Genomic DNA, 23,000 nt, shown 5'->3' with positions numbered 1-23,000 from the left:
CCAACCTATTTGGGACTATTGGGACTCTTAAAAAATCCAATATAAGTTACGAGACAACTTTAACTTCAAAAGAACTTGATTGTTAAACTTGGGTAAGAATCCTTCTTCTTAAAGCTATTGCTTTTTCCTTTTTATCCTCAGCTCCTTCTCAATCATTTCTGGATATGAAGAGTAGCTGATAGCTTTCTTTTTTATCATTGTTCTTATCAAACCCCTTCCATATCACTTCCATTGATTTTACTTGCTTGTTTATTTTATGAAGTAGAGAAGCATAAACCTATTTTCATGCTTAATCAGAACTACCCATTTTTTTAACAGATCATTTCTCCTAAAGTTTCTCCACATCCCTGGCTGAGCTATGTGATGATCTCCGGCTGCCCTCAGGAATACAGTTCTATTCACACCTTATATTTGAATGACCTTGCTAGAAGTGCTATAAATCTGTTTCCTGTTATGCATCACTGACAAAAAGCCTTCGGCAAAACAGAGGCCTTACTACACTGTTACATGTCTTAGAGCAGGTCTCAGAGTAGGCTCTTGCATGTGTAATATTCTTGGGAGTTTGAYGAGCTGGAGCTAAACTGGGAATGTGAGTTAACATCTAGTTCAACTGCTGCTGCAAGTTAGTTACATTAGACAGATGCTGATGAGGCTCCTCAAAGCAACAGCAACAATTAAAGTGAGACAGCAAGGAAATGTGACAAATCACACCAAAAAACACTCCAAACTGCATCTGGTTGATGAAGGGAATGCCAAGAAACATTGACCTAGACTAACCAGGGCACTGACCTAATTTAACCATTCATCTTTCCATGCCCTTTTTGCATCCTTTTCATAAATCTTCAACTCTAGAGAGGAAAAATGTTTTGGGGACAGGTGGTAGATATGCAAGAAATTAGGCTTCCTTCACTATGTATTCATTAGAACTGTGCTCATATCTCTATTAYGCAGTTCCCACTGCATTCAGAACATGTTACTTTGTGAGGTTAAAGTTAGAGAGGTACTAACTCAGCCACTAAAAGTGTACTGTCTTTCAGCTGGAGATACAGACTGTGACCACAACTTTATGAACAGAATGGGGAAAGTATTTGAACCTAAATTGGTTAAAATAGTTAATAATGCTGATATTGCAATGGACATAATACTTCTGACACATCACGCCATTGAAATGACTGGAATAATTGGTCCTTCCTTTCGTTCTACCTAAGTTACAGTATCCATAAACTTATTTATGATATGATAATGCATCAAAATTACTTTCTAAAAAGAAAATGAAGAAAATGTTGTTGCTTCATAAGGGCATTAAAAATGTAGGCTGGAGGGCAAATAATGCTAGAAAATGATCTTAGAAGATGGAAAGAAGTTTTTTCTTTTTCTTTCTTTTTTTTTTTTTTTTTTTTAAGAAAACTATTGCATAGACATTGCAAAATGAAAAATCAGGGCGTTGTCCTGCAGCTATTTAGAAGATCTTGTAGTAGCTTGCACATATGCGCTTATGTTCAAGACTGGCAGGAGAACGTGTATGATGAAGAGTGAGTAGAGGCAACAGAAAGGAAGGCAAACCTCCAAGATGGAGAACAGAGATTTATTTCAAGCAAGTTGATTCTTCCAAACTTATAATATCTGAAATTCATTAAATGATAATCCTTTTTAATTTTAAATSCAGTCATGACCCATAGGAATTTCTGACAGTGTTATACTGGAGAGCTTTATGAGCTGAAATCTCCATACTTTCATTGYCTCTTAATATCTCAGAGGGAAGCCTGATAAATTGTGCCAGAGAAGGTGCTTGGAGGTAATGCCTGTGTTTGTGAACATGCTCTTCTGAACCTGATCTCTGTTTTCAGAGTTTGATATAATGTATTTCCTCAAGCTATCCAAGAATTTCAGTGTCTCCAGAGACTTCTGGAACACAGATCAAATCGGGTTCAATATATATTCTGCTTATACATATCTCTGGTATTGCTCATGCTCACAAACACAAACATTTTCTATTGCTATACAGATTATTATACACCATTCTTCTGTATGTATGAAATTTACTGGAGTCACTCTGGGAAAACAATAATGGTATGTTTGCAAAAAGTGTTAATATTCCCTTTACAAACCTTATTTAAAACAATCACTAGACCTCTGTATGTCTTAGTTACATTTGATCACCTTGGATCTCTCATAGCTATGAGCTTTGTATTGGATAGTTGACAACTTACTGTCATGTCACAGAGCAACTTGAAAATCATACAGTTCAAGGATTATGTAAGCTTATATAWCATATAATCTTAGTATGTCTCTCCTGCTCCTGCTCCAGACTATATTTCACCTGCTCATTTTGTTGCTCTTYATTTGAAATCTTTGTGCACTTCATATGAAATGAGATTTAGGCTTATCATACTGCTTCCTGCTTTCACAAATCAGAGGTAGTAAGGGCTGGAAGACAATCTTCTGGAGCTAACAGTGATAAGACTGGAGTTTTTCCTTTGAAGAATCACTTAAATTTGGAACARGGTTATTTTGTCACACTTTCCTCAGACAATCAATAGGCAAAAATCCAAAGTAGGCAGCAATCCATGGAGTGCTCTGAAGAAAGGAGCAAAGTGGTTAACAGGCAGTTGTTTTTCTCTGGAGAAGATGCATGGGAAAGTTAAGAGGGAGTCCCAGATAACTGTAAYGATGGTGGACCAAGATTGTGGAAAAGAACAAAGGACAAAGASGTAGTATGTCAAGGATTTGTGCCAGAGAGATCACTTGCTTCTTGTTCTGCATTCTGATGCAATGTCGATATAGTCCAATCATTATTTTTCATGATAAAAACAGAATTGGTTCTATTTTTCCCATTCTTATTGATATTAAACTGAAATGAGAAYTGTATCTATTTTTGACATCAATTGCAAGATCAATCAGACATCTATTAGACAAATATCTTCAGATAGCAATTTTTATTATTTGCTTTTACAGTAACTTACTTACGTAAATTGTTCACTAATGGATGTAATTTCCTGTTTTGGAGAAATACTAGCAGCCTTAGCTTTGCATGAGGTGATCAGCAGAATTCATCCACTACTACAGCGGAACAATTCTCTAAGTACTTGGTGAATACAAAGAAGCCAGCTTGAATTCATCTGTGCAGTCCACCTACATTTTTTCCAAATTGAGATTATTTAAAAAACATCATTTTATAAAAGGTCAGTTAGACTGACCTATCCAAGCTCAGGACTAAGTGCAAGGTTATTTCAGGAATGAAGTCTTTCATACTATTATTCTAAATTTTTTAATAGAAAAAGGAGCACAGAAACAGGTGTYTCCTTTTTCATGAAATGTAAGAGAGAATTCAAGGAGATATTGCCTCCTGCCCTGCTGTGTTTCCACGTCAGAGGTCTCTGGGAGATGTATGCTATCCCTATAAACACCCTGGAAGTTCTTTCTGTTGCAAGTGCTAATGTTTTAAATCTCTGTGATTTTCTTTCTAGCATCCTTTTATCCTATCCTCTATCCTTTTCCCATACCTCTGTGTGGTGTGAATAGCATAGAGAGGGAACTGGATATGAGTACTAAGAGAAAATGAATTCAATATGATGATCTCAGCACTATATCTGGGTTTGTTTTAACAACAATAAACGACTTCAGAAATAACAACAACAACAACAGCAATAAACAACTTTAGAAAGTTTTGGTACAACATTGCAATAAAGGTCACTGTGTGGTTCTGTTTTCACAGTCCTAAATCTGAATGTTCTGGTGTGCTAGGGCAACAAAAATCCTATATCCTATAGGATATATACTATAGCCATATATACTATATGGAAGAAGAATGAGACATCATTACTGATGAAACATCTTTCCTTCTTTTATAGAGATCATCTGGAATTAAGCTATTGACTAACTAGAAGTAATACAGTCATCTGAGGAGCTCTGTCAGGTTCCTGATCAYGGGAATGTTTATGTAGCTGCATTTACAGTTGCAAATAAGCAAGACGCCAAGAGACAGACCAAAATGCCAATACAACAGATACCTAAGTGTGCTGAAGAGGATAAGGTGGAAATACACACAGGCTGGAATTTCAGAGCTCTCCAGCATTTTAATTCCTCATAGACAGTACGTATATTTGGGACTGAAGCCTTGTAAAATACACACGCTACGTGACATGTAAATGTCACTTGAAGTCATGGCATTATTTTTGTGAAAAGTCAATTACTAGAAGCATACTTTTTTTTTTCTAAATTCATGCTGTGCTTCATAACAAAATGTATTTCTAAAGCCGGAGAAAGAAATTATGCCAAATAGCTTATGAAGAGTGGTTATAAAATTTGATTATCATCATCAGTTCTGTACAACAACTATTTGCAAGCAAATGTGTCTGAACAATTTGTTCTCTAACATTCCTTTCACATTTGCCTCCTTCTACAACTACGCTTTCTGCCATCTGCTTTTCTGCCTATATTCTTTGTTCTATATTTTATAGTAAACCACTAGGAGTAGGAACTATATTTTAGTAGCATATTAGTACTGTGCACAATGTATTAGTGCCTTGATCCTCAGTAGAAAAGAAAGGAATAACATTTTACCGCAATAGAACTGAAAAAAAATATATTATTCCTACAGGAAAAGACATCTGCCAAAAAAGTTCACAAATAATATCAAGTCTCAAGCAGCCTGAAGTTTTCGGAATCTGTTCATGAGCATTGGAGCTATGGTAACAGTGAGGTGAAATTCCATTCATGGTCTTTGTGAATTGTTTCCTGTGCTCTCTAACATGCGTGTCTGCATCCTCATACAAGGATTATTCTTTTCCTTCCTCCTGGTAAAATAATATCTTCCTTCTTCCTTTTCGACAAGAGAGAGGATTCTGTAAAAATCACCTCTCTTCTCCTCACGGAAACTGAATGTTTTCTGCAGATGAATCTATAGGCATACACACACACACACTCTGTTGCAGATACTACACTGTCATTAGTTTTAGGTCATACTGTTCACTATTGAAGAAGTGCTCAAAAAGGTGACTGAATTCTACTGGAAATGGGCAGCGCTGGGGCAGATTTGCAGATTAACAGACATGTTTTCTTTGGTATGTCAGCTAAGTGAGGACACATAAACTTTTGCCCATGCTTCAGATTAGCCAGAAATGCCCTATCTCAAATTCCCAGACTATGGCACTGCCATCTGGCCAACAAGTATACCTGTGAATCAGGATCCTGGGCGTCAGCACCATCACCRTACCACAACTATGCTACTATACAGCTTTCAAACTGAAGTTGTCTCGAAACTTCCTCAGGAATTATGTCAGAAAGCACACATCTGTCTATAGTTACTGCAGAGGAATGATCTGGAGTCAGGACTGTGTGACCCGGCTGACAGTGCAAGCAGCTCAGCACCTAGTGCTATCACAAGCACAGCTCTAGGAAGGAGTGCTTTGCCAGGACAGTGACAAAGCTTGTCCTGTTTAGTTTTTCATGCTCTGAGGGCAGCATAAAATACATCTTTCCAGTGAGTGACTACTAATCTAGCCTAACTTTCATAGGTAGAACCAATGCTCTTGTCATCTCCCTGCTCTTTCCAACTGTCTAGCTAGCTCAAGCTGAGGAAATATTCTGAGTATTAGCTCCCTGTGTTCCTCTGTCTTCCCTCAAAGTCTAAGATATTGTGCAAACCTGCTTCAACCTAAGAGGAAAGAAATGATGGGAGGATTCCCTTGACTGTGCTTCTTCAACTGCCTTCAACTCAACAAAGAGTGGGGAGAAATCTACCTGAAAGAAAATGTCTGTTGCCCTAAGAGCGGAAGATAGCACTTTGCCCACCCATGGCCTGTGATATGACAGTATCTGACAGTTAGGAGTGCTAGATGGTGAAAATGGACAGCTTACGTTTACTTGCTGAGAGCTGGGACTTATACTGGCCTCGAACAAGCCGGCAGGTGGACCCATCGCCATTGCAGACCCCACAGTTATCCTCCTTGACAGCGCTTCCCAGCTGGCGGTCACAGCCAACAATCTGGCAAGAAAGAAAGATGTGCAGTTCAGCATGAGCACCTACTGAATGGCTGCTTGATCCGTCTCTCCAGCTAATTACTGCCAACTTTCTCTCAAACCATCTCTAGAGGACCACAAAGTAYGTTAGCAAACGAAAGAGGCTGAAAAAAATCCTGCTGGGAATTTGAACTGAATTTTGACTTGAGATAGTGAGCAGGTTAGTACTCAATGGCTTTTGCAGAGAAAGAAAAGAGTATTGTTGGAAGAGGTTTTCTTTTAGGCTATTGTGAATACTTTTTGGTCAGTGTTCTCTGAGAAACATCCTCGAGTTTCTCAAAAATGAAAAAGAAAAAAGACTGTCATAGATAGGAAGACAGTCAGGCATCAAGCAGACAATAACAAAGAGCACTGCAGATAGACAAAGAATATGGCTGTGATCTTGGAGAAATTTTACCTAGTAAGCTCTTGGGAAAACCATGTGCTTTTAATTACATATATTTTACATTATTTGACAATAACTCTGCTCTACACAATCAAAGCTTGTTTTCACATATTGTTAAACCTCTGATAGAGAAGGATGAAATGATTAAAACAAGAGTGCAATTTCAAAAAAAAAGTGCAATTCCATGCTTTGAAATGGGATTTATACTTATAGGCAAATTGTTTTTTTTAAAATGTTAAAAGTTGGAAAGCAAACTGGGCTAGTAAGTTCACAAACAACCCACAGTAGCCAGGAGAATCAGTGATATATATATATATATGTATATATATATATATATTTTTTTTTTTTTTTTTTCAAATCAGTAATACTATGGGCCTTTCTTTCAGCTTTGATTTCTGGGCCCAGATTACGATTTTTCAATACAATTAAATCCAAGAAATAAGTAATTCAATTCAGTGTTATGATTAACTTTATACCTATTAAAAAATTAATGGCTATCTAGTATTCTGGTCTGCAAAGCAAACAATAAAAAAGTTTATAAATTTTGCTTTCAGATGGTTTATGACATATAGCCAATTGCAGAGTATATATAAAGATAGAATACTTGGAATAAATAACTTATGTCAGCTCTAAATACTCCTGCATCTGTGAGCTTCAATCAAAATCAGAGAGATGAGTCTTAGAAAGAGATACAGCAGGTAGACAAACATGAAAGCAGTTATCACCCACAATAATATCATCCAGCCTAAGATGCACTTGTGACTTGACCACGACACTTTACAGGCTTTGACCCTTGGTGTGTCTTCTATATGCAAATCTTTACATACATTTTCAGACTTCTGATAAGGCATGATGTGCCATAAGGTTTTGACAAAATTCCTCTGTATTTTTGTGTGAAAATGTAGACATAGATCAATTCTCTGTATTTCCTTGCAGTAGTTTAATTCCCATTACTAACAATATTATTTTACAAAAAGTGACCAAGTTTACCTGATAATCTGTAATATTGTAATATACAGATCATAATCTGTATAATTATGCTATGTGAYATCATAATTGATTTGACTTAAAACAGAAGAGGTTAGACTCAGGCTTGATGAAAGCTATCGCCAAATTTTGTTGACTTTACCTGTTTCTGCTAGGTCAAAATTGAGTCAATCTCATATGCTTCTCCAACATTTTACAAGGACACCATAAGAATTAATGAAAGTTATGGAGTAATATTTCAACCAAAATTGCCCTAAAACGTGGCCATAACAAAACTGCAAGGGACATTTTACTACATTAAAACTACTAAGTGAAATAATAGTAAAATAACTGAATAAAAAAGTTAAGATTTTTGTGATTGTGGATCCCCCACAAAGAGCTCCCGAGTAAAGATTCATGAATCCTGTCAGTGATATCATAATAAACTTAGATCAATGTTATTTCTGAGTAGGAACACGCATACAGGAGCTCAATCAGATTCGATATAAGCAGACTGATTTGCTTTAATTTTTAAAGAATATCTCTGAGTAGACAAGATCTGAAAGAACTCCATACTAGACCTGAAAATTGTTTGATACAGTGACTACAGATCAGATAAATCCTCGTCACATGCATCACCTGCACATGCATTCCCTTCTGCACATAACATCACTTCTGATGACATCAAAAGCTCAATTTATACTGGAACTCAAAGCTGGACATATTCACCTTATTTGTAAGGATCATATGAACTCCTCGTGTGTGAAAAGGTTGGACTTGAAATCCAGATATGAACCAATCAATTTCAAAATCAGCCCTTACTGCTTTAAAGCCTTTTTAACTCTGTGAATCATCAACTTTTATATCATCATGGGTTCGATTCTGATTTGTAATCGATCAATCTTCAGCTAGGTTGCAACTTGTAGAGAAAACTGCTAGAAAGTCCTTTCAGGTCTGGAAAGGAAAGGAGTCCTTTTCCTTTCAGGTGTGAAAGGAAGCTATACGGAGATTCATTGCTCTTTTTGAGGAGAGCTATTGCCCATACATAGCATAAAAAACGGAGACAAGCAAAATGGAGACCTCTCATGAACAGTTAAAAGTTGTGCTGCACACAATACAGTTATATAGCAATGTATACAGTATCATAGATGTGTTTCTTTTAAAAAAAAATGTTTTGAAATGTCAACTTTTCATCTCGGTTTGAAAGTAGAAAAATGTTGAAATTTTGGAGTTTCTATGGAAGGGAATCTTCCTTTTTTAGTGTATTTTAGTCTTGTTCTTAGTATATCCTGGGGCACTCAGGCAGATGCAGTCTTTTTCAATTCATAAGGGTTAGAAAAAGAGCCCCTACCAGGAACAAAAATTAATCACTGTGACAGGTTGTGCCTGGAATTGATCTGAAGTAAGCAGTTTTCATACGCATTTCTACAATACATTAAGCTCCCTTTGCTTAAAGAAGGGTAACGAAGCACAGATTTTCCACACTGAAATCCTTAGAGTTTCAAATTGCTGAAGCGTGTTCAGACACCCGAGCTGCAAACGGTAGAAAATGTCAGAAGCGGCTCCTGTCAGTGCCCTGACAGCTTAAACCAAACCTCATTAAAATCAAGAAAACGTACCTACATCTTCAAAAGGCTTTGGATGACGCTCTTACATATTTTTAAAGGTATTTCTATGAAGCTCATTGCTATAGTAGTTAAATAACTCATGATGGTAGAGGGAGATCATGCAGAGCTGTGAGATTTCCTAGGCTTTGTACAGTGTACGGGAGATGTCGGCCATGCAGCACCAAAATGAGGAAATCATCAGTTGGGTCAGTATCAGCTCCCTGCCCAGTTCTTTGCCATCTCACCCTATAACATCCCAGATCATCCTTAACTGGACTTCCTTTTTATCCTCCTGATAGGCTTAGCGAAGAAAATGCTAGCAACAAAAAGCCAGAATAATAACAGCTAATCCCTAGTTGGCCAAGCCTGTGTTGTTTTCTGGCAGGAGATACAACGGTTCTGCTCCGAGGTAAAGATTCCATATTACATTTTAGGCTGAAGTCCCACACTTCATGCTGAGTTTGATTCTCCCCCACTCACAGTTTTTGTCCATTAACATGAGGTAAGCTGGCAAAACAGAAAAATAGGAATTTACCTGACATTGAGATACATATGTAAAATACTTTTTACGAGATTGCAAAAAGAAGGAAAGTCACAGCGTTAGCAGAACAACTGCTTATGTATAGTTTAAAGGCATCAGACTGAAAGACTAACAGCCAGAGTTGGAACTAACAAAGTGCRTGCATGAATGTTATGCATGTTTGCAGTCCCCTTGTGGACTTGAACTCTGGCACAGTTCAGGAGATTTTTTCCAGAAATAAAACTGGACCAGCAATGACAGGTTCTGCTTCAGCCCTGCTTGCCTGGAAATGCCCCGAAGTAAGAAGTTTTCATAATCATTTCTATTCAGTATTAAGAAACTCTGGGCAGGAAATAATGTAATAAAGCAAGCTTGCAAATCTAGCCAATTATAAATAAATCTCTCTATTTTTCAAAGGTCGTGTCTGTAGTTCAGATACAAATAGTTCTGAGAACCCGAGAAAAACAAAGTCGCCCTTCAGACAGATGCTAATGTGGAACTCAATCTGGGACTTATGTAGATTGTCAGTGCTCAGATGAAGAAAATTTTGGATCCAAGCCCTACTTCAGTTGGGTCCAAAATTACATTTTACAGTCAGGACCAAGAGCTGCTGTACCCTTTAAGCTATTGTGGACAGATCAGGTCGTGCAGAAAGCTGRAATCTGGCTGATGTCTCTGATATAGGGACTTGCGGCCTGTGAAGATGGTATCTGCCATTTAAGTGACTGACATTTTATATCCTCCACATTTATCTTGCACAGCYTGAGTGCAGACCCAGTGTTATCCTGTGATGGGGTCTGTCTTGTGCAGCACCAAGCAMCAGGTGTGATCCCGTGGCATTCCTAGAACTTTAAGTGCAGCTGCCTGAAAAACAGCACCTAAAACTGAAGACAGTAGCATCCTTTTTGCAATGGCTAAGTGATTTGTAAAATTGCAAAAGCTGGTAAGAGCAGGCRTAGTGACACATGCAATTAATGTAGTCAGCACTGGAGTCAAGCACCACTTGATCAGGAAGTGTAAACAGACCTTTGTCACTGAACAGTAGCCAAACTGCTATTAGTAACTACTTAGTCAAGTGACTTTGAGCCACCATCCAACATGCTGGGCATATGACTGGCCATCTCTGTAATTAAATGTTGTCTGCTGCATTACCTGTCACTGATCTGGAATTGACTTGCAGGTTCTGTTTCATATCTGCCTCCAGCAGACAAACGTTCAAGGCTTAGCCACGCTTCTATGCTATAAATAYCTTTAAACCTGGACCATAACCCCTATGCAGCCCCAAACTACCTGCATGGCTCATGACCCTGATCATCCTGAGTYAACGCTTCAGTCAAAATCCTATATGTGCAAAGAGAACATCTAGCAGCAGATGAACTCAATAGAAATTCTTATTTCTTGTGCTTCCCTCAGGGAAAAGAAGAGATGCAGCTTCATTCTGTAATCACCCTTGATTTAAAAAAAGTAATTAAATTAATTTAAAAGCAACTTCTAAATGAAGATTTATAGGTACATCAAAATTCTGGATGTGGGAAAAAGGTAACTCCCATGCTTATGGGCAAATTTCATTAGAAGCAATCTTCTTAAATAATAACCAGTGAGTTACCCCACAGAAAAGAACCCATAGGTCTGGAAAAAAAATAAAGCTCTATTTAGTTTATCCTGTGATGATACAGAAATCCAGAGGCTGCCTTCTGTAAGAAGCAACACAAATAGAACTCAGTTCCAACAGTTTATAGACATAAGACATGAAGAAATCTGCCACAGAAGAGACTATTTTTGTGATTTTTCATGTTCCCTTATCCATATCATTGATACTTCCTTCTTTTTATTGCTGGAGTTTGCTACATGTGCTTAAATTCTGGAAGAGTAGGAAAGAATTTCTGCTTATTCCTTCTTGCTTTTGGTATCACTGATGAATGAGATAGAAAACCCTAATTATTCTAGGCAGTGTTGTATCATAGGTTATTATTAAAATAGTTCCCTTTCTCCAGAAGAATCCCACATATCTTTTGGACAGAGAATTAATTCAGGGGAATAATCCTGCTTTTTCAGGAGAAATTTTTGTGAAATTTTGCAAAACTGTGTGAATATATGCCAGAAAAAGATCATTGTAGAGGCCTACATAAGTCAAAATTCACCAAGGTAACTCTCCTCCAGGATCCTCAGAAAAATATTCTTGAGAAACTGAAAGAAATTTCTGTGAAGTCTGCTCTCTAGACTTATTCTTTTATCCTGGACTGTGAAGCGTTGAACAGTAACAGCCTTTAATTTCCCCTCCTGACATATTTCATTTGATTTTGATCCTTTTTTGCTTCTGATGACTTCATGGCATACTTGATCTGACCACACAGACTTCTCTTCTATATACAAACTTCCTACTCAAAGAAAGTCCTCTTCTTAATTGCAGTCAGTCCTCTATCTATCAGCCTGAAAAACAAAGATCTTAAACATTTAAGAGAAATGAAGTTCCCTGAACCATTGATGAAATTCCCTGGCTATATTTGCTTAGAAATATGGTATTCTAAGCCATAGAATACTTAGAATACCAAGGTGTAAGAAAAGGTGTAAGAAAAACCTGGGCTGTCTGAYGCACATGGGATAATGGGATGAGAGATGAAATCACTTGAAAGGATTACAGCCCTCATCCTGAATATTCCTGGTAAGTTAAAGCTTTTCCATGATCTTCAGCATGAACCTCAGGTCTGTTTCTGCGAGGACTCTCAAAAGTGCCACCTGGCACAGATGCCTTGACATACTCACACCACACCAAACCATCTGAGCTGCTCCAGAATCTGACAGCTTTCTTCAGACAGCCCAGCTTTTTCATTTTCATACAGGGACACATGGACTCTCTTGAGCCGTAGAAGAACAGCATAGGGCCAGTAATTCCAGAATCTCCAGATGATACTTTCTAATTTCTCTTTTGCACACAAATCAGAAGGTACTTCCCCCAGCAAAGTGAGGCACTRCATGTGCTGCTGACCTTCATCAAAGGCAGAATCCACAGCAGCAGGATGTCTATGTAGGAGCAACAGCAGGTACATCCACTGCTGAAGCATAGAACACAATGTCTCCAAAGAGATGGACTGTAAAGTGGAAAAACAATAGCTCAGGGCTGGGGAGTAGAGGACTAATAGTGCAAATGCAGCTTCCCTCACATAATAAACACCACCGTTTCCTTACCCTTCTCTGCCACAAAAATGTTGTTATCTAGCACMTGATAGCAATTACACTTATAAAGTCATAAGGCTTTTCATTTCTTTTTGTGCTCTCGAACCATGCCACATTGTGTAAAAAAAAATACTTATTTTTCATCAGAACAGTGATATTCACTAATAACAAAAAACAGAACAAAACCTCCGTTTTGTTCATATAGTTTTTAATATGCTCAAAAAAAAATCTTTTTGAACATTCTAGTCAGGAGCTTGGTGCAGATCTCAAAAGCTGCAAAGTAATTACAATCACTGTACTGCAAAGCTAGGCTAAGCCAAAAAAAATAACTTAGATCCAATCCTGTCAATGTTTTCTACATGCAAGGGGGAACACAGTCATACATTTTCCCTTTCATCTCTGGTGTTGCAGCTCAGAAAAAAAATAATGGAATTCTAAACAGGAGACAGAAGTAGCTGAAGTACAGAATAACAAATCTTCAGCAATCTGTAAATACATGGACTTTTTTCCTTGATGCTTTCTTTTATTTATTATATTTATTATATTCAACATGACTTCTGTCAGAGTCTCAACAAAAGAAAAAGATCAYTGAGATCATTAGCAGAAACTCTCGTTGGGAAATGAATGCCCCTCAGAATGAATACACAGCTGCTGAAACACAAATGATGCCTAGTTGTAAAGAATTAAACAAACAGAATCTGCTCCTTCCTACTTTTGCTTCTAAATGAGTAAACGAGGAGCACATTTAGTTCTTTTGCATGGATGGAAATCAGCTACACAGGTAAAAATCTGGTGCTGGAAATTACTCTCATTGAATAGATAATATATCAAATTAAAGTTCAGAAAAATGGATCCTTGTAAAAGTAAGCAAATTACCCAAATTGCTAGTGATAGTAAGCATGGGTGAGAACAGCCTCTACAATTTCAGCAATGAGTTTTGTAGAATAGAAATATGAGATCGCTATTTTCATCTAGGGCTTTAGTCATGGAAGAAAGAGTGCCGACCTTTTCCATTCTCAGCCTGGGAAGTGGTCCTGGATCACCTGTGGGCAGTGTGTAGAGGGTATGGTCCCAAGCTAAGTGTGGAGGAACAGCCCATGGGGACAGCTGGGACCAGAGGCAGCTTCATGAGCCTTCAGGAGCCTGACTACCACCTCATCGGTATTCTTTACAGCCCAAGTTTTAGCTGAGGCAAGCAGGTTTATCATGCTAGTCACTACATGCACCAAACATAAAAGTGTTCAAATGATGCTATTATCTCGACTAYGTTTTGGGCTGAGCTGGACACAGAAAAAGCTCAGTACAATAAGATCCTGTAGATGAGATATATGAGACAAAAAAAAATTGTCTGTCCTTAAAATATGATTAAGAGATGGACAAGCAATTTCATCTCCTTTAAAAAAAAAAAAAAAAGAATACTAGTCACTGTTTGATTCTGAGATTAAGTAACAGTCAGTGCAGCCCTGGCTTACAATAATTCAGTGGAGCTCTTGCTTATGATAACACTGATTATAAACATACACACATGCTAATACTTGTGTATGTGTACCTGTTTGTATAGATACAGGACATAACAATATAGTAAATATTGAATGTAGAAATATAGTGAAGGAAAATAATCAGTAATATCTTCACTGTGGAAAAGTCTGCAAGGTATGGTATGAGAAAATACCGATACTGTACTTTCAAACCCAAGTATAATTTAGTAATTAACAAACTTTCCTGAAGATCTGCTTTTAGAAGTGATGAAGGCTTTAATAGTTTGGCCTAATCATGCTTTTAAACTATAATAAGGTTCATTTTCTTATTACAGCATAAATATGAAGTAATTTAAAATTTTCAATACTGCTAATAACAATCAGGCTATTAGCATCAGCACTGAATCATCAACAGCAAGGCAATCCCAGACTACTGTAGAATTACTACAGATTCATACTACAGTAAATGGAGGCAAAACTTCTTTCATCTTCTTTTGCCTCGATTCTTTAGAGAATTTTAAGAGAGTCAGTAGCTGTTACCCCTGTACATATATGAATTAAGTCAGCATTTGCCACATGCCACACACACATCAGTTTATTGGGCTAGCATTACTCCTACAGACACTTAACCAGCAGTCAGTAGGAGCTGGAGGCTAGAAGTCTAGCCTTCTAATACAAAAATCCCATAAGCATTATGGTAGTTGTCATGATTTTTCTCACAGAAGGGATACTGTTGTCCTGAGCTGTGGCCAAAATATTTAAAGCAAGACTTGAGATAATACTTTTCACCRTGGCTTGCTTTATTTCTGCGTCATGCTTGCTGGCAGTTTTAGTAGAGATTATTAGAAATTAAGGAAGTTAGAGGGAGGAAATGTCTACTGCTGCTCATTTTGTTTTTGTCAGCATTTGACAGCAAACTGCATTTCCCTTCCTGTAGAGCCAATCATTTCTGCTTGTGTGCGTGCTTGTGCTCACAGAGAAAAAGCAGAAAATCACAAGCATATCTTATAAAATGGCAAAAAAAAAAAGAAGAGCGGGCAGGTACAAAATGTTCACTTATTTTGAGCTGACTCTCCAAGAAAGCGAAGGGAAGGGAAGGGAAGGGAAGGGAAGGGAAGGGAAGGGAAGGGAAGAGGAGAAAAAAGAAAAAGCACTAATGGTGTTTCCATTTAAGTGAGATTTAACATCAGGTGTGACTTGTATAAAGCAGAGTGGAGAACTAAGTATTCTAGCACATGCTTAGTGCAGCTGACTCCATTCCTTTGTTGTTGCTGTTGATGATGATGTAAAGTGTGAATAAAAATGACAAACTTGATGTTAAATAAAAACATTATTTGAGATACTATAAAAAAAAGAAGATTGAAATGAAGAGCCTCCTTATACATTCAACTCAACTCAGTCACGGGAAAATTTTTCCCATATTTTAAATCTAAATGTTCCCATATAGGAAGATATTCCTAAAATAGTCAACCTGACAGACAATATATTTTTAGTTCTAAAAAAAACAGAAAGTTAAAGTTGCTGTCATCTGTGAATACAAATGTGTGCAATTTTCTTAAGTGACAAAATTCCTTACTGAGTCTCCCCCACAATTACTGAGTTGTTTCCCCAAAATATAATCAGCTTGTCCTCTACGTTTCACAGATGCAACTGAAGATCACTGGTAAAGAGACACCAGAATGTGGCTTGGGCACTTGAAATTTGAGATGAGCCCTTCTGCAGCTCCAACTGCCATATGGGGAATCAACTTTATCCTCRCAAAACCCAATAATGGATTTAAAGTAATCAGGAGTATATTTAAAACCTGTGAAAACAAACTAGAAATGGGTAGTTTTAAAAACATGATGTAGGTCCCCATTAAATAGAACTATTTAGAAATTTTCTAATGTGCATGTCTTCAACATGGTTGTTCAAGCTAGCTCACCATACAAGCAAGGCATAATCTATCCTAAGGCAAACTCTAAATGAGACTCAAAGGTTACCTATGAAAAGCAGTCCGAAAAAAAAGCAGACTGAAATAACACAAGGATTCATATAGAAAATAATTTAAAGTACTTAGAAGAAGGAAGCCAATTAGGAAGAAATAGGAGGCAATATGAAAAGAGGTTTTAATTCAAAAAATGTTTGTTGAATTCTGTCCCATATGAATTCAAAGACAACACTCCAGAAAGATATAATCCAATAGTAAGCACTTTTGAAAACTGAAAATAAAAGACAGAAATTAAAGAGGGATTTTGCACATTTCACCTCCAGTATTTTCAGAAGAAATATATATTTGCCCATGAAAGTGAAAGTTATGGAGGAGAATCAGGGAAGAGAAAATTGGGAAGACTAATCTGGAGCACAGAAGGCAATTAACTGTTTATTTCTACCATAAACAGCTTGGAGGCACTGGTACAGGCAGACCCATATCTTATACGCTAAAAAACAGCACTCTGGTTATATCAGAGAGCTGACACAATGGTTTGACCCATGGGGAGAAACGTATTGTGTCTATTTAAGTACTCACTGATATTAGTGTTACCTATACAAATCCACGATACTTTTGCAGACTCTATAATTGAATACGCATGTTTATATGGTTTCTAAAATGTTCTAGCTGAACCACATTCACTTCCTGCTCAGTTGCCAGAGAAAGAAAATTGTATCTAGGAGAAGAACAGACATTATATGTATCAGAAGAACTTACTAGAATAGCCTAAATACACCTCTTTGTTCAAATAATACTTGGATCAATGCAAGCCCACTAGGAAGTGAAATTGAAGGTTTCTTTACAGTAGTTTTACTCTCAACAATTCAGAAAATATAACTCTGCATCCCCAGCAAACTGAAATTAYTTTGTGAAATTACTTTATGAACAGAACCTGTTAATAAACATAATGTCATTTTTGAATTTGCAAGACCTTGGAATGAATTCGAGGCTCACGGGGCTCCATGTTTTTAAGTCATTAGAATTCCTTGCCTTTATATTATTGCAGCTGTCAGCTGCAGTGCACTGTATCACACAGTTCTTGAAATATCTCATAAGAAAATGTCGTTGAACCTACAAAGATCACTTGACCCCTCAGGCACTCTTAAGACCAATAACCATTACTTTAAAAATGTGTTAACCATTTTAGGTTAAGTGATTTTCCTAACCTGACTGCTGTGCTTTTACTTATATTAAAAAAAAAGAAAAGTTAAAAAACACAAGAAGACAGATAGGTRGCTCTGAAGGGCTAAACTCTTCCCGTTGGTGGCCAGAGATAGGACAAGATGTAAKGGGTACAAATTAAAACACAGGCAGTTCCATCTCCATATGAGGAAGAACTTCTTTACTGTGAGGGTGCCAGAGCTCTGGCACAGGCTGCCCAGGGAGGCTGTGGACTCTCCTTCTCTGGAGATCTTCCCAACCCACCTGGATGCCGCCCTGTGCCCCGTGCTCTGGGTGTCCCTGCTGGAGCAGGGGGTTGGACTGGATGAGCTCTAGAGGTCCCTTCCAACCTCAACCAKTCTRTGATTCTATGATTCTGTGTCTCATTAGGTAAACTAAAGTTTTCAGAAACTTGTATGTTCAACTTAAGTGAAGAGACCTAGATGATTCCCTTTTTCAAGCCACAGATGAGATTATCTGCATAACTTCTTATTATTTTCCATTACTGAAAGACTAGTTCTGGCTTAACGGGGAAAAAAAAAAGAGAAAGGAAAAAAGGAGACAAGTTTCCAAAGAAACATAACATGGCTGAAAATACTCAAGCAAACAAACAGTATTGCAAATCTGCATAGATTCCAGTGGTCCTGGACACTGAAACTTGATCAATTCAGACTTTTCTAATACTTAGATGTATTAACCACACATAAAGACAAAACAAACTTCCTTTTCTCTACAATTGCAGTTCAGTCTATGAGCTTTTCAAGAGACAAAAGTTTGTTTCCTTCAAAGAAACAGCCACACAGAAGTAAAACCACAAAAGTAATAAAAGTAGTTAAGCAGAAGTAAGAAAACCAATCAGGAAACCAACAGATATTTGAATTAAAAAKAACATCTGAAAAACAATGAGACAATATTTAGCAATTGTATTGGTAGATCCCATGCACTGTGGTTAAGAAAGTCCCCTAATCCTACCTTTTGATAATAAGCAACTGAGGCCTAAGGAGCTCTAGCAATTTGCTCAGTTCTGCAGCAAGTCAATGGCAGAGTCTCCCAGTTTGGTGCCTCACCTATTGGATTGCTGGGAGGTATTTTGAACAATAATCCTCAAAAGAAGGTAGTTTCCTGGACTTGACAAATTTCAAAATAAGTATTTAATAATTTAATAGTTATTATTAMTATTAATAATTAATATTAATAATTTAATAATATTATTTTCATAGGACGCTTTCAGTTGGGATCTGCTAGTGGAGCTAACAACAGAACAGTGAGAATGCATTCCTCAAAATAAAAACCTAGGGAAATGGCATAAAATATCTTTTGCTGACAGAATTTGTCCACTTTTCCGTAGACCATATAATAGAAAGCAGTATAAAGAGTGAGAGCAGATTATTAAAAAGAGAGATCTATAAAGGTAGAAGTGTAGGTGAAGCAACAGACGTATGGTAGATAACTGTGCGAAGAAATAATTAGGAAAGACACAAGAGTAAGACTTCTCTTCTTACTTGGCACAAGCCACTGATGCACATATCCAGCGATTCAGTGTAGCATCGGGTGCCATCTAGGACCTTAGGCGCCAGTTCTACAACCAGAGTCGTTCCTTTGGCCTGGCACTTTAGCGAGCATGGATTGTCAGGATCATTAGCGACAGGAAGCCATTCATAAACCTGCCCCTGGTACTTGATGTCATTATGAGCAGAGCACTGCTGGGCGCGAAAATCACCTGCTTCTGGAGGGCAGTCCTAGAGAAATGAAAGATTAAAAAAAAGGTCAGCAAGTCTCTTTAGGACAGGTACTTACAGATTTGTGCAGCTGGTTGCACTTCAYAGCATTCAGGAGTTTGACTGTTTAGACAAACACACGGAAATGGTGGAGATCATTATAGCTACACTGGATATTTATACTTTTTTTTAATTATTATTTTTTTCTTTCCACAGAAGTAATGAAAAACATGAAGACCATGGCTAAATGTGCTTGGGACATAAGAAGCATATTTACACATCTGTGGCTTAACCACAGAACCCACCAGCCCTGAAACAGTCTACTGAATCACTGCCCGCTTGAGCACACATGTGGATATATGAGTGTGCACATCCGCCCTCTTCCAGACAGCTGTTCCTCTTTTGTTTGGAGAGAAAGTAAAATATCACTGGATTCAATTGTTTGTTTATTCAAGCATTCTTCTCAAACTTTTGTCCCATGGTGCCCTAAATGAATTGGTAGAGCAACAGGACAACAGAAAACAAGAAAAATGGCATATGTATTTGCATTTCTTTAATTCATGAGAGGCAAAGTTAATCAGTGATGTAAAATAATAATATCACAATATAATACAATAATCAGTAATGTATGTTTTTGCTGGGTAAATCTTTAAAAAATTATTCTAGGAGGTTTGAGAGACATATATAACTCATTGCATCATTCTCTGATAAAAAAMCAATAACCACTCATGTTACTTAAAAGCCTCTTGTTAATTTCTCTCACTGAAATGAGACCATGATTTAGCACTGAAATCAGTTTAGTCAAGTACTCAAGAAAAGAAGGCTTTAAAAATAATGATTTCAAGCAAAACAGTTTCTGATCCTTGAAGACTGGTATGCTTTTCTCTGCAACCAACCACAAAGGCTAGAAGTTCACTGTTTTTTTTTTTTTTTTTTTTTTTTTTTCAGAAGTAACTTGAATTTCCTGCATAATTACAGGAATGCAGCCTTTGGAAAAGCATTAAATATTCTGAGAACTGGATAAAACAGCAATTGTTGGCATCATGGCTATGTTAGATTGCTAAAGCCCCACAGACTTCCATTTTGCTGCTGTAAGGAGTGAACATGCTCCTCATGGAAGCATTACCCCATATTTATTGATGGGCATGAATGTGGATCATAGGGTTAGTGGGAAAGTACTTTGCCATATATTAACACTATAAAATCAGAAAAATAATCTCATAAGATTTCTGTATTCTCTGCTTGTCCTCTTTCAAACTATAGAAATTCTAATAACTTTTTTTARCAACTTAACTCACAGAGTTAGCTTCCTTGCCTGCTTGGAAGTTGTGCTGCTTTTCATCAAAATATCTCTGCTCAGGTTTAAAAGATCATCTCTGCAACCAGATATTTTTCTGCATGATTCATTAACCCTTTGAAGCTTTTTAAACAGGACAGATTACTGCACCTTTCAGAAAGTGTTGTGGGGTTTGCATGTTTTATGACATCAAAGCATCACTGTGTAGTAAAAAAGTCTAAAACAAAACTTCTCTTAAAAACTGAWCTCTCATATCTCTTCTGAAAGAAAAATGAGAGACTGGCTATAAATTTATAATTTATATACTCTTGCCTACAACCCAGAATAGTCTATCTGGCTTCCCCTTAACTCTGTTGCAGCAATGAGGTTACCCTCCTTACATTTGAATGGTGAACAATATAGGCTCACGCCTCCAAATATTTCTTATAGTGTACAGTGCATAGGTATGAGCCACAGCAAGAAGCTGCTAATTTTGGTTCATTTGCTTCCTAAAGTTAGTGCAAATTTTCAGTTAATTTGCTTTGTCATTGACTTAATGCCACCCAAATAYAACATGGGCCAAGCATTAGCCAACATGTCTATTGCTACAAGAGACAAAATGGATTAAGTTCTACCAGGAGAAAAGGAATTACATCAAAACAGTGCAAATCAAAATTCCTCTAGAATAATGTGTATTAAAGGGCAGCAAAGCAGGGATCATTTGTTCTCTTTGGAAGCAAATGTTTGTGTCCAAATTTATAACAGAATTTTACTGCACGAGGGCTCAGACAACATACAGTTTTCTATTCATAGGTTATGGAAAATAAAAGAAAAAGGAAATGTTGGATGCATTGCAGTTTTATTTTAAAATGCCCAGAAGAAATTATAGGCAAATCAGGCTGTTTTGTCATCTGCTGACACAGAGCAAAGTTTGAGCAAAAGAACAGAGCAAAAAGGAGAACATTTGTGAGTTTCATTATTCCTCCATAGCTATTCAATTCAAAGTAAAAATAAAAAAGGCTTTCTGTTCTTCTTTTAAGGAGAAGATGAAGATGACAATTATAGCTTGACCCAAGATCTGGTTTAGCTCTAATTTCAGTATGGAAAAGGGAAGAATTGAGGAACACTATGGCCTTACTTCCTGCCACAAAATTTTCTGGTGCATACTCTTCTCTGAATTTTCCTTTCTGTAAGCGAATCCAGTTAGGTCTAATGGCTTGGCTTATGCTTGTCTCAGAGATCCAAGCCAACTCTCTTGTTTGGTTCAAGCTTGGCTCTGCCATCCAAACTTCCTGGCTTGCAGGAGCTTTATTTTTACAAAGATAGAAAGGTCCAATAAAGTACACAACATACAGAGCGCATAATCCTGCTTTGTACAGGATTCAATACCATGCTTGTTTGGTAGGATTTTATTTTTAAAGCAAAGAAATAAAAAATGTATAATCAACATAACAAGCTTTCAGAACACGGCAGGTGACAAGGACCAAATGTTAAATACTTCCAGTCTTTGATTCACAATAAAAATAAAACAATAGATTTAAATAGTAGATCTTGTGTTTAAAAAAGTTTTCATGTGAAACTTGAAGCCRCTGAAAGAATACATTCAAGCAGTCACAAAGGCAGACATGCATACTTATCTTGGCAGGCAGATACAAAAAGGGGTGAGATTCTGGCCCACCACTTTGCTCCRACTCAGATCCTAAATTATAAATTTGCCTCAGGGCCTTACAGATCCCTTTCCCTTAGAGAATTCTTTAGTGATTTTTTTTTTTTTTTAGTTAGGAAATCACATATACCTGCACCTACACACTTAACACTGCATGACCTGTAAATGTTTTTCATACTGTAATGGACAATGTTAAGAAATGTTACTGCACAAATAGTATCCTTCATTAGACACAGTTTATTGAAAATGAAAAAAGTGGAAACTGCACAGAACTTGGCTCTACTTATTAATCTCTTGTCTATGTTTTCTTTGGCTTTTTAAATTTATTATTTATTGTTTGTATTATATGTCAGTGGGGACCAAAGCCTCTTCGTGCTGGGCTTTGTGCAATCATATAATGAAATACAGATATGAACTTGCAGCTTGTAAATGAGTGTTTTAGTTTCTGAAATAGTAGATAAGGTAAAGACATAGTGTTTTTTTGCATATTTGTTCAAGCAGTAAATTGTTATTTTGCTCTGAAGACTTATCACACCTTTGTTTAAGCACATTTGCCTTCTCGTCCTTTCTGTGCCTTACTTTTCCAACATTGGCTTCTGATCATAAGAAATCATAGATTCCAAATTAACAAAATCTGTTCCCTTTTGAAAAATCAGATGACTTTCAGCATGTGTGAATGTGGAATTGGGGCTTGGTGGTAAATGATGTTCTGTAATTTCAGTTACCTTTGCCACAACAGCTTGACAAAAGTTTTATTTTACTCCACTTGATGGTCTGATTTCAGAAGAGTAACCTATATAACAGTTTATAGCATGACTACCTGTGCCATAATGTGGTAGACAGGCAGTGATATTTTGCAGCTGTCAGAAGTCAAGAACCAAGTTAGAACAGCGTTGAGCCCAATGTGGCATATCTTAATATTGGCTATTTAGATCTGCTAGGAGGAATGGTTGAATTTTGTTATGAGGTCTGGCTTGCAGCCTGAAACATCACTGGTATCTGACTGCAAAGGCAGTATAATTGTGCTTTGGGTTACTCTAGCTCAGCTGTATATTC

The 23,000-nt window shown here is 37.2% G+C and overlaps 1 protein-coding gene across 1 annotated transcript in view; it reads right to left on the bottom strand.

Moving 5' to 3' along the window:
• The window catches only part of ADAMTSL1 (ADAMTS like 1), a 388,396-nt gene that overhangs the window by 116,634 nt on the left and 248,762 nt on the right, over positions 1–23,000 (bottom strand). Inside the window, exons 5-6 of the mRNA XM_026044037.1 lie at positions 18,787–19,023; positions 5,860–5,986 (exon numbers count right to left, since the gene is read on the bottom strand). Coding sequence (XP_025899822.1) covers positions 5,860–5,986; positions 18,787–19,023 — 364 coding nt within the window. The remainder of the gene's footprint in view (positions 1–5,859; positions 5,987–18,786; positions 19,024–23,000) is intronic.

This window comes from Nothoprocta perdicaria, unplaced genomic scaffold, assembly GCF_003342845.1.
Source record: "Nothoprocta perdicaria isolate Ctin4 unplaced genomic scaffold, notPer1 scaffold_104, whole genome shotgun sequence".
NCBI lineage: Eukaryota > Metazoa > Chordata > Aves > Tinamiformes > Tinamidae > Nothoprocta > Nothoprocta perdicaria.
The sequence above is the reverse complement of the archived record's forward strand: the minus strand, read 5'-3'. Positions and strand labels throughout refer to the sequence as shown.